We start from the raw sequence: 12,793 nt of genomic DNA, 5'->3' as shown, positions 1-12,793 counted from the left end.
TTTTGTGGGGAGTGCATCTTATGGTACTAAAATTACAATACTCCTGGCTGTACACTTAAAAATTATTCCTGGTGTTGTTCAGAAAGTACATGGAATGCCAGGCAAGTGCTCTACTGCTGTACTAGCACTCCAATTCAAGTTAACTGTTTAAACTGTTTGTTCTTGGTTTTTGGGCCACACTCAGTGTGCTCAGGGGTTATTCCTGGCTACGTGCTCAGAATTCGCTCCTTGCTGGGGGGACCATATGGGATGCTGGGGATCGAACTGAGGTCCATCCTGGGTCAGCTGCATGCAAGGCTAACACCCTACCATTGCGCTGTGGCTACGGCCCTAAAGCATTTTTTATTATAACACCATGATTTACCAAGTTCATAATATAGTCATTTAAGGCATTAAATGTTCAAGCATTAATCCCACTACCAGTGTGACCTTCCCTTCACCAGTGTCCCCAATCTCCTATTTACTACCTTAGGGCTTCCCTCCATGTAAACACAAACAAATCTACTTTATATTGTTTGTCATAACACAAAGTCAAATGTAATTATCTAAACTTAAGTCAAGTTGGGTTAATTTGAAATGATTGTTCTTTCTCCCTGGTGTTACTTAAGTCAGTGTCCAAGGACGAATTAGGCTGTGGTTGGTGCTAATAGAGCCATCTGTGTTATGGTTTAGGCTCACTGAGCTTGGGAAACTACTATGTAGCTTTTCCATCAGATTTTCTGTGATAGTACTGGGGCTGAAAGTGATATAAAATGTCAAGGTATTCCGCAGCCACAAATGACCTCAAAGTCAAGGATTTATATACTGAAACAGAGTTAGTGGCTGACAGTTTGATAAAGTTAAGTAATAGAGCTTAGCCATTTCTGTCAGGGGCTGCAGGGGTTGGCCTTCAGCTGCTGAGGTTCATACAGAAAGAGGAATCTGCTCCCACCCCTTCTGGAAATGCTGCAGAGATATCAGTCTGCAGCAGACCTGGGAAGTATCTATAACCATTGTTTTCCTTAGGAGCATATAGAGGAGCTGGGTCATTTTTCTACTGAGAAGATAGTGGGTGTGAGTGGAGGCGCTGAGTTTTTTAGTAGCAGGTTGGGTGTTAGGGGCTCAGCCCAACTCATTCCAAATATAGTCCCAGAGTTTTCAGATCTGTACATACCATGTTAACTTCTTAATTTAGGAATTATTAAATTCCTAAGCCTGAAAACTAAAATTTTTCTAAACTAAAAACATTTCTAAAACCTGAAAACTCTTATGTAAAATTAAATAGCATATTTTTCCAGAGAAAGGAAACCTAATCTTGGGGCCAGAATGGTAGTGCAAGCGGTTAGGGCATTTACCTTCTACGCGATAACCTAGGATAGATTGCTGTTCGATTCCCCTGTGCCCTATGGTCTCCCAAGCCAGGAGCAATTTCTGAATGCATAGCCAAGAGTGTCACTGGGTGTGGCCCAAAAAAAAAAAACAAACAAAAAAAGAAAACCTAATCTTTTTCTTATTATAATACATCTGATAGTAATAGTTTACACATGTAATATCTCCTTATGATATTTGAATATTTGGAGAACTAGAATCTTATTTTTTGGTAACTAAAGGAGTGAAATGTAATTTATCTTTTTAAAAATTTACTTGTTTTTTTGGTGCTCAGGGGTTACTCCTGGCTGTCTGCTCAGAAATAGCTCCTGGCAGGCACGGGGGACCATATGGGACACCGGGATTTGAACCAACCACCTTTGGTCCTGGATCGGCTGCTTGCCAGGCAAACACCGCTGTGCTATCTGTCTAGGCCCTACTTATTTGTTTTTATTTTGGTTGTTTTGCTCACACCTGGTGGTGTCAGATGCCTTCTCTGGCTCTATGTTCAAGAATCACTCCCGGCAATGCTAGAAATTGAACCAGGATTAGTGATGTGCAAGGCAAATGCCTTAACCCCTGTACTATCTCTCTGACCTTGAAAATAATATTCTAGTATTTCACATTTCTTCCCTTTTAAACCTACCTTTAAAAAATTACATTATATTCATAAATCATTTACCTCACTAAATTGTAAGAATTACAGGACTGATTTCTAAAACTTTACATAATTTCCTTCCTTCCTTCCTTTCTTTTTTTTTTTTTTTTTTTTTGGTTTTTGGGTCACACCCAGCAGCGCTTAGGGGTTACTCCTGGCTCCACGCTCAGAAATCACTCCTGGCAGGCTCAGGGGACCATATGGGATGCCGGGATTCGAACCAACGTCCTTCTGCATGCAAGGCAAATGCCCTACCTCCATGCTATCTCTCCAGCCCCATGATCATAAATAATTGTCTTATAACAACTCTATAAAAAGATTATCAGGGGCCGGAGAGATAGCATAGGGGTGTTTACCTTGCAAGCAGCTATCCAGGACCTAAGGTGGTTGGTTCGAATCCGGGCGTCCCATATGATCCCCTGTGCCTGCCAGGAGCTATTTCTGAACAGATAGCCAGGAATAACCCCTGAGCACTGCTGGGTGTGGCCCAAAAACCAAAAAAAAAAAAAAAGATTATCAGCTATAAATGCAGATCATGTTTTTGAGGCTTGTACTATGTTTTTGTTTTGGAGACACACCCAGTGGTGCTCAGGGATTGCTTCTGGCTATGCACTCAGGAATTACTCTCAGGCTGGGGAGATTTCAGTGTGCTTGAACTCTGTGGTTTGGATATTTAGTTCTGTCCTTCTTTAACACCAGTGTACCTGAAACCCTTGCACCCTGCTACACACACACCCTAATTATTTGTCATCTATTTTTCTCCCTCTACTTTTGTTTGGGACCACAACCAGCAATGGCTACTCTTAGCTCTTCTCAGGGTCAATCCTGGTGTTGCTTAGAGGACCATGCTGTATTAGGAATCAAACCCAGGCATCTCACATGTAAAACATGTTCTCAGACTATTGATTTGTTTCTAGCAACTTTTTTGTTTATTTTTGCTTTTGTGTCACGCCTAATGGTGCTCAAGGTTTATTCCTAACTTCATATTCTGGTACCATGCTTAATGGTACCTGATGGGTCTAGGAGAACATATGCGTTACCAGGGAAGTTCTGGTGCACTTGAGTAATTTTTTATATAAGTAAAAAAAAAAAAAAAAAAAAGACCTACTCAGTCTTCTTCTGTGCTAAGAGAGTGCCTCTTTGAGTTGTTTTTCATCTGTTAAGTGAGTTAACACCTAAATTAGATATGTGTTTGTATTAAGCATATTTCAGGCTGCCTTCTCTTAGTATTGTTAAATCGACATATATGTGTTTTCTTGCATGTAACTTGCATTATGGAATGTTGGATACCCTTGGTTCCTTAGTATTGGTTTTCAGAGTTGAAACTGATGTGCATTTCAGATCCATTGACAGATTTTACGACAGTGAGAAACTACATGACATGTTCTTAGAGACATTCAGTTTATAAAATAGTACTTTTAAAAATAACCTTTATGTACCATATACAGTTTGCATTATGATAATGTCTTGATAAAACACTCCAATATACCCTTTTCCTTTGGTTTATGTCCTCTATTAGGACATGATCATTCAGACCACCGAAACAGTTAACTGCGAACCAGAGACTTATGTTACAGAACCTACACATTGAACACTTTATGGCAAATTAACATTTTCTTTCTCTCTTTCTCTTCTCTTTCTCTCTCTTTTCCCTACTTCGTTCCTTCTCCTTTTTCTTTTTCTTCCTCCTCTTCTTCATTCCCATCAGCTCAATCTGTGTCAAATAAATCCACACTGTTAGTTTCTCTTTAGGAAAGGAACTTCAATACATAAGATGCAGCAGACAATAAATACTACATAGGGTACCCACCTACAAAGGCCTCACTACCACATTGCTTAGTACTTGAGACGCGAAAACCTTTTTGTATAGTAAAATGCTCCAGCCATTATCTAACCTTCATTTAGCAAGACCCAACCCCATTACTGATGAAGTGCCTAGAAATTGGGAAAAACCTCCCGACTCAACGCACTGGCTCAATCTTTTTTATTTTACTTAATTTTTTAAAATTTATTTTTACTGTTTTTACTTATTTTTCTTTTCTGCTTTCTCTTATCTTTTGTTCTCCCTTCCTCTCTTTCCTTTTTTTAAAAAAAAAAAAGGAAAAAGAAAAAAGAACTTCATGGATGCTGTTATGATCTCAGAATAAATTAAAATAGGGGCCAGAGAGATAGCATGGAGGTAAGGCGTTTGCCTTGCATGCAGAAGGATGGTGATTCGAATCCCAGCATCCCATATGGTGCCCCAAGCCTGCCAGGAGTAACCCCTGAGTGCTGCCAGGTGTGATCCAAAAACAAAAAAACAAAAAAAAAGAATAACTTAAAAATAAATAACACTTAAAAAGTAAATTGTGGGGCTGGTGAGATGGCGCTAGAGGTAAGGTGTCTGCCTTGCAAGCGCTAGCCAAGGAAGGACCTCGGTTCGATCCCCCAGCGTCCCATATGGTCCCCCCAAGCCAGGGACAATTTCTGAGCCCTTAGCCAGGAGTAACCCCTGAGCATCAAATGGGTGTGGCCCGAAAAACCAAAAAAATAAATAAATAAATTATACTCAAAAGTAAATAACACCTAAGTTACAAGGGTTGAATCAAATAAGCCCTCAGACTTCTACTGGTGACCCATCCTACTTATTTGCCATTTGCCTAAATAAATTTTTTTTAATGTATAGACGGTGAATCTGCTGAAGAAGTTATCCAGTCCAGCATTGTGCTGCATTCCAATATTGTCAGCCTTGTCAATGACCAGGTGATTCTGAAAGTGGACTCTGGAGACTCAGAAACGGTTAATGGACTTACGTTTCGGCACATTACTCTCCTCACATACTCAGCTTATAGGAACCAGTTGCTCAACATTTTTGTTCGTCCGTCCTTCATAGCTATGGCATTGCAGTTGATTTCTGGGTGCAGGAAAGGTAACTCTGGGGATTGTGGTCTTGAATTTTAGAGGAAACTTGGCCATTTAGAAGGCCATTTAAAACCTTCTTTCACCCACTTGTATGCAGTTTATAGCCTTGCAAGACAGGGAGCCTGTGCACTAAAAAGTTAAAATTTTCTAAATAGATGATGATTTGCTTTGGCAGTTGAAAGAAATTGAACTCCCTTTATAAATAAGAGCAGTTTGGCTTGAAAGTTGCAGTATGGAAGGATCTAGAATTTTCTTCTAGAGAGCACACAGTTGTACATTTTCTGATCTGATTCACTTTTGTTTGTTTGTTTTGGGTTTGGGTTTCTGGGCTACACCCATCAATATTCAGACTATTCCTGGCTCTGCTTAGGAGTCACTCTGGCTCTGTAGGTGATATGTGGTTTCAAGAATTCAAACCTGGATTGACAGAATGCCAGGCAAGGCCTAAACCCTGTAATCTATCCTTCCTTTTGCTGCCCATTTATATTCTAGATCCTACATTATTTTGCCCAGAGGAATGTGGGGTGGGGGTTAGATTTTATTACGGTGATTTCCCACAATTAGATTTATTTTGATGCTGGAGAAGGGTCATATGTAGCAGTACTCAGGGCTTCTCCTGGCTCTGCACTCAGAGATCACTCCTGGAAGGGCTTAAGGGACACCAGGGGGTGCTGGGGATCGAACTTAGGTTCCCTGTATGCAAGGCCCACCTTACTTGATGTATTGTCTATCTGGCACCCTTATTAGATTGGAGATTAGAGGACTAGTTGCAGTTTACATTCAGCCCTTAAAACTTCGATATAATTTGGAGCTGGAGAGATTATCAGTGGTCAGGGAACTTGCCTTGCATACAGAAAACCTGGAACCCCTAGTATTCCGTATGGTCTCCCAAGTTCTACTGGAAGTAATTCCTGAGTGCAGAGCCAGGAGTAATACTGTTGGGTGTATTAAAAAAAAAAAAAAAAAAAAAAAAAAAACCCTGCTACACTAGGGGCAAGGATGTGTCTCAATAATAGAACATTTGTGTTGCTCTATTCCTGGCACTACACGAACATCAAGCTAGAATTAGCTTTGAGTACTGCCAATTGGAATGTAGGCGCATGCACGCACACGCACACACACACATACACTATACTAGATTAGATTGCTATAAAGAGAAGCTTTGTGGAAGGAGGGGGATAGGAACCTCTCCAGCATTGCTGGATGCCACATGGTCATAACCAGCCAGCTATATTCAGGGACTTATGGTCCCAGGGATTGATTGAATTTGGGAGCTTTTGTGAATACAAGATGTGTTCTAACCCATTGAGCCATCTCCATAGCCCTAAGGACCTTAATGCATGTCCCTGGTTTATGGATAGGCCTTTGAAATAATCCATTTTAAAATACTAAAGATTTCTTGATTCAGTCTGAAAGCTTAAAAGACAATGTTGTAATATGAATTTCTTTCCAGATGATGTCTACAATTGCTTTTGCTTCCTACGTGATGTTTTTTCAGATGAGTTCATCTTCCTTCCAGGAAACATGCTAAAGGTAAAATTTTTTTTTTTTGTAAAAATTTTTTGAACCATTTCCAACAATTCCTAAGGGATTACTCCAGGCTCAGCTCTCAAGAATCATTCCTGGTGATACTCAGGGTACCACTGGCATACCAGGGATTGAAAACTAGGTCAGCTTTGTGCAATGCAAGCACCTTCACTGCTGTACTATTTTATTTCTCTGACCCCAACCAAAAATAAATTCTTACCATCAAGGAGCAAGTGAGTTCTGAAATTGTTAGGTATGGAGAAAGAGAGAAGGAAAATGTCTACCATAGAGGTAGGCTGTGAAAGTGGGGGAAAGGAGGGAAACTAGGGACATTGGTTATGGGAAATGTGCACTGTAAAAAGATGAATGTTGGAACATTGTATGGCTGAAACTCAATCATGAACAGTGTCATAACTGTATCTCCAAGTGAGTCAATTTAAAAATTAAAATTAAAAAAGAATTTTAATTGCCACACATTTTCCTGCTAAAAACTTGGGACTTTTACTTGGAAATTAGAGTTTTGATCTTGTCCGGTGGTTTGGAACCTTATATGAAAGATTGGGTTCCCAGAGCTGGAATCCTGGTTTACTGGGACAGGGTATTGACAGGATAAATAAAAAGCAGGTTAGATTTCTGTATGCTGTGCTTAGGAGGAAAAGTTTTATTCACTAAAAATGAGAGTAATAGTTTTTTTTAGCTTATATATTATCCTATTTTCAGGACTTACATTTACTGTTATGTTTTTGGGCCACATACAAATGTGTGCAGGGCTTACTCCTGGCTGTGTGCAGAAATCACTCCTGGTAGGCTTGGGGACCATATGGGATGTCAGAAATCAAACCCTGGCTGGCCGTGTGCAAGGCAAATGCCCTATCCTCAGTGCTATCACTCTGACCCTGACATTTGACATTTACTTTCTATTTAAATTTAAGGAGTATGATTATGCAAAATGAAAGAAAATCGATACCTAGGTCCTGATGTCTAAGGCCCATATGTTTGGGGGGTCTTTTTGGGGGGAAGAGGATTCACTCATAGTGATGCTCTGAGACCATGTGTGGTGCCAGGATGTAAAGCAGAGTGTGTCACATAGTAGGCCTTAACACTTGTGTTCTCTCTCCATTCCTCCCATTTTAATCCTAGATGAATCTCTACATAGCTGGTGTTCTCCGGTTCTGAGGGCAAATGGCTGTATATATTGAGATTAGCAGTCAACCTATTACCCTAAATTGAAGGATATCTCTGTCTTTTTCCTTTTTCCAGGACTATGAAGAAGGCTGTTGCCTGCTTTGTAAAATTGAGGCCATACAAATAACAGCAAAAGACATCCTAGTTACAGAGAAAGGAAAGGATGTGATAGAATTTTTAATAGGACTCTTTAAACCTTTTCTGGAATGTTATCTGGTATGTAAATTTTTTCAAGTTATTCTACATTTTCCTATACCATAGAACTAAGACTTCCCCACCCTGTAATTATTTCTTTTTTTTCAATAAAGCAAAATATTTTTAATGAGAAAATATTAGGGATGTTAGAAACATTTCATACAGGATATAATTCTGTCCTCCCATTTTCAGAATGGAGTATTTAGGGCTGAGGAAAACTCTAGAATGCAGAGTTGCTTTTGTGGATTATTTAGATATTTCCCCTCATGCCTTGACCCCAGGACCTTCTATGAGTTCACTTCTAGGGCATTGTCAGAAGAGGAGGACTTTCAATTAAGTCTTATCATTAGGGCCTTTTTTCCTACTGAATGTTCGTTATTGGTCCCTTGCTAGGTCCTAAACGTAGCTGGCATTTTCAGGTTTTTTGTTTGTTTGGTTGGTTTTGATTTTTGGGCCACATCTAGTGGTGTTCTGAGGTTAATCATGGCTCTGAGCTCAGGAATTAAGTCTTGGCAGTGATCAGAAAACATGGGATGCCAGGGATCTAATGCAAGGCAAATGCCCTCCCCACTGTACTATTGCTTTGATCCTTTTATTTTTATATTAAATTTCTTTATTTCCCAGCCTGTAATTATTTCTTATCTAGAGGATAAATCTCTTTCCCAGGTGAATGATAGAAGTAGAGAAGTTGATTAGTAGGATGAATGATTTCACCCTAAGATGAGACCTTGCCCCCTGTATCAAGACACTTGTCCCATTGCTGACCCAAGGAAATAATAGCATAATGATGCCATGAGTACAAAAGTTCACAATTGCAATATATCCAAGCATTTGTCAAGCTATTTCTTTTCTTTTTTTTTTTTTTTTTTTTTTGCTTTTTGGGCCACACCCAGTGATGCTCAGGGGTTACTCCTGGCTATACGCTCAGAAATCACTCCTGGCTTGGGGGACCATATGGGGCGCTGAGGATTGAACCAAAGTCCATCCTAGATCAGTCGCATGCAAAGCAAACACCCTACCGCTTGACCACTATTCCGGCCCCTGGCATTCTATTTCTTACATCTTTTGTTCATAGCATGTAGCAAGGTATTTGATATATATTAGGTACTTTATAAATATAAAATTTGAATGATGCACACAAAGTGTTTATATTTCTAAATGCTAATGTCAGAAAGGAAAGAAAAATGATCTTGTGTAAGTGTCTGAGGAATTTAAAGAAAGACAAAACACAAAAACTCAAACATTTAAAGGAAGGGGATGTATGTCTTTTCCTGAGAAATTGTGCCAGAATGTAGAGAGCGGTATGGGAGTTAAGATAGAGATCATTTAGAAGACTCTTGTCCATATTTGAAGATTATACTGTGACTCATTTGACTGTGCGTTAGAAGCCCTAAAACCAGCTTCCTCACACATGTAAGCTATGGTCATTACAATAATGTATGCCAGCCTCCTTCCACTAAATCTAGCACTTACGGAGTTTGGTAAAGACTACTTCTATGTTTAAATATCTTTTTATGGTAGAAATTATCAAGTGGGACAGACGGTGTAGCCAGTGGTAAAGATCATGCCTCGCTGCATACAGATGACCTGTGTTGGATCCCAGAGCAGCAAAATAAATAAAACATACCTTTATATTCAAATATTTCAGAGTACAACATAATCTTGGATAGTTTTAGAGAAAAAATGTCAGATACCTCTCTTCCTAAGCAAAATTAATCTGATGCTAAATTATTTTAAATCTGTTAAGTTGAAAGTATTAGTACAACTTTAAGCTTTTCTAGTTGTAACCAGTGATATAAAATCAAGAGGAATCTTTAAAAATTATGTACTTTTTCTCTCTATGATTTGGAGGGTCTTTATTCTGCTCTAATATGTTTCTTCAAGTGAGAGTATAAAATATTTAATATTGTATTTGATGCCCTATTTCTTTTTCTTTCATCTTTTAAAATCAGATCATTTGCAAATACATCTTAAAGGAAGATGACTACTTCACTGAGAAACAGTACTTTACTGAAGTTAGAAAATTCACTTATCAGCTTCTTGATCAAGGTCAGTCATACCTCTAAAGTGTATAATTTCTTTTAGTTAAGAATTGGGGGGCCGGCAAGGTGGTGCTAGAGGTAAGGTGCCTGCCTTGCAAGCGTTAGCCAAGGAAGGACCACGGTTCGATCCCCCGGCGTCCCATATGGTCCCCCCAAGCCAGGGGCAATTTCTGAGCGCGTAGCCAGGAGAAACCCCTGAGCATCAAACGGGTGTGGCCCCCCCCCCCCAAAAAAAAGAGTAAAAAATAACCCATGTATTCTTCCTCCTCTTCTCTTTTAGGTAGTACACAGTGTTATGATGTTTTATCCTCTGATATTCAGAAAAATGCCTTAGCAACTTTTGTGAGATTAGGTGCACTGGAGAAGAAGAAGATGTAAGTACTGTGCAGATCTCTTATGATTACTGAAGGGATAATATTGATGAATGATAGTTAAGTACAAAATCCAGAGAGAGAGGTGGTAATAATGTTTCATTATTCATCTCCTCTTCTTCTGTCATCTGTTTAGTAAACAAATTACCATGCAAATTTTATGTCATCATGAATAAAAATTATGTAGGGTCTGGAGTCATGCATTGCATTCATTGCATGCATCTGGCCCAAGTTCAATCCCAGAAACCAAAAATATAAAATAAAAATTATAGAAGCAAAGAAATAAAATTATTTTAAGCCACAATTTTGCTTTGATAAATGATTAGATGAGGGAGTATAGGGTCGTATGTATATTTACTCATTTAAATGTACATATTTGTATGTATAGCTTAGTGAATAAATTGAAGAGTAGTAAAGCTTAATGGGTAGACTCCTTAATAGGTCTCTTACATGGTTAAAAAAAAAACTAAGCATAGGGCTGGAACAGTACTGTAGTAGGTCGGGTGCATTCCTTGCATGTAGCCAACCCAGGTTTAATTTCTCAGGATCCTGGGACTGGAGAGATAGCACAGTGGTAGGGTATTTGCCTTGCATGTGGCCGACCTGGGAGGGACCCAGTTCCATTCCCGGCATTCCATATAGTTCCCCAGTCTGCCAGGGGCAATTTCTGAGTGCAGAGTCAGGAATAACCTGAGCACTGCTGTGTGTAGCCCAAAAACCAATCAGTCAATGAATCAATAAATTTTAAAAAATAATAATTTCCCAGGATCCCATATGATCTCCTAAGCCCATTCAGGAGCGATCCCTGAGATTAGAGCCAGAAGTAACATCAATAGATCATGTCCAGAACATCAATATATGTGTCAAAAACAAAAAATAGACTTCTTAACTACTTTAATCTGCTTTTGAGGATGGTGATTTTTTTATTTTTTTGTTCAAATCTGACACCACATATTGTTCCTGAGCAATACCACCAGGTGTCACTCTTGAGCATAAAGCCAGGAATAGCCGCTTGCACTGTGGTAGGTATGGGGGAAAGTACTGGGGGCAGATTGAGAACACAGCTGGGAAGGCATTTACCTTACACAGGGCCGACCTGGCTTCGATCCCTGGACTCCCAGATGGTTCCCGAGCCTGCAAGGAGTGATTTCTGAGTGCAGAGCCAGGAGTAACCTCTGAGCACTGCTGGGTGTGGCCCCAAAACCAAAATAACTATAAATAATGAAAATGTTGTTTTTATGTAATAAAGAAAACCTATAAACTTTTTTTCTCCTAGAAATAATGAGTGTACTTTTAAAGTTAATGAACCTGCCATGTCCAAATTGGAATCGATGCTTGGTGAGTACAGTTTAATAAAATATTTTTATATTGTATTTATCAACTTGTAGTAAAGCAAGCAACTATACATAAAACAGAAAATACTTTCTCAAAATGAATAATAGAATCCTTCTTGATACTATTGGAGTCTCTCTTTTTTATACTTCTTTCTCTTAAACAAAAGTCTGTATTAGATTTGGGGGTGTGGGTATGAGTAATAATACTTTAATATAAGCAGAAAATTATATCATCTAGAATTTCCCCCCAAGAAATTAAGGAGAAAATATGACAAAGAAAAGCATAAAATATATTCCTGCATAATTAATTGGGGTCTGAGATATAGACTCTTCACATTTCATCTTGATGGACAGTGAATGAGAAATATCTCTCATTTTAGTCTTTTTCTTCCTCTTTTCTCTTTTCCAGATGAAGGATCTGGGTCATTGTCTACATTACATAGATTTTTCTGAATCCAATATTGTAGGCTGACATCTTCAGTAATCCAACCTTTAAATTTTTCAGATCCTATATAAGTTCATAAAGAAATTAAACAGGGTCCAAAAAGACAAGGATATTGAATTCTCTTGATTCTTACTGTATATTATATATATTTAATACATATGTCATATATGTATTAAAGAACACTTCTTTTTTTCTTTTTGGTTTTTGGACCACACCCAGCGGGCTCAGAGTTTACTCCTGGCTCTGAGCTCAGAAATTGCTCCTAGCAGGCTCTGGGGACCATATGGGATGCTAGGAATCAAACCCAGGTTCATCCTGGGTTGGCTGCATGCAAGGCAAACACCCTACCTCTGTGCTATCCCTCTGGCCCCTAAGAACACTTCTTTAGGAAAGATCTTGGGTAACTTTACAAGGGAAGTAAAGAGAATATTAGTGAGTACGAGATCATTGGGTGATATACTTAATTATTTAATAATTATAAAAGTAATAATTTTGTATCTAATTCTAGTACAGTTCATTTGTCACAATTGCATTAAAAATCTTTAATTATATGCTTTTTGAGATTGGGGGCACACCAAGATGGGGATTTGGGTCAAAGAAAACAGCTGAAGAAAAGAATAGAGGAGCAGAGGAATAATTGAAAAAGAAAAGATGAAAATGCTATTTTCATGTTGAAGAAAATAGGTTGAAATCCTAGTCTTCTGTTGTCTTTGTTTTTGTTTTGAGTCTACACATAACAGTGCACAGGACTTAACTTCTGGCAAGGTCTGGGGACCATGTGGGGTGCA

The 12,793-nt window shown here is 38.8% G+C and overlaps 1 protein-coding gene across 1 annotated transcript in view; it reads left to right on the top strand.

Annotated features, from left to right (window-relative positions):
* Positions 1-12,793, top strand: part of GNPAT (glyceronephosphate O-acyltransferase) — a 58,424-nt gene that overhangs the window by 44,697 nt on the left and 934 nt on the right. Inside the window, exons 10-15 of the mRNA XM_049789636.1 lie at positions 4,671-4,913; positions 6,360-6,439; positions 7,694-7,834; positions 9,766-9,862; positions 10,136-10,229; positions 11,503-11,564. Of these exons, the coding sequence (XP_049645593.1) occupies positions 4,671-4,913; positions 6,360-6,439; positions 7,694-7,834; positions 9,766-9,862; positions 10,136-10,229; positions 11,503-11,564 (717 nt within the window). The remainder of the gene's footprint in view (positions 1-4,670; positions 4,914-6,359; positions 6,440-7,693; positions 7,835-9,765; positions 9,863-10,135; positions 10,230-11,502; positions 11,565-12,793) is intronic.

Source organism: Suncus etruscus, chromosome 15 (assembly GCF_024139225.1).
Source record: "Suncus etruscus isolate mSunEtr1 chromosome 15, mSunEtr1.pri.cur, whole genome shotgun sequence".
Classification (NCBI taxonomy): domain Eukaryota; kingdom Metazoa; phylum Chordata; class Mammalia; order Eulipotyphla; family Soricidae; genus Suncus; species Suncus etruscus.
The sequence above is the reverse complement of the archived record's forward strand: the minus strand, read 5'-3'. Positions and strand labels throughout refer to the sequence as shown.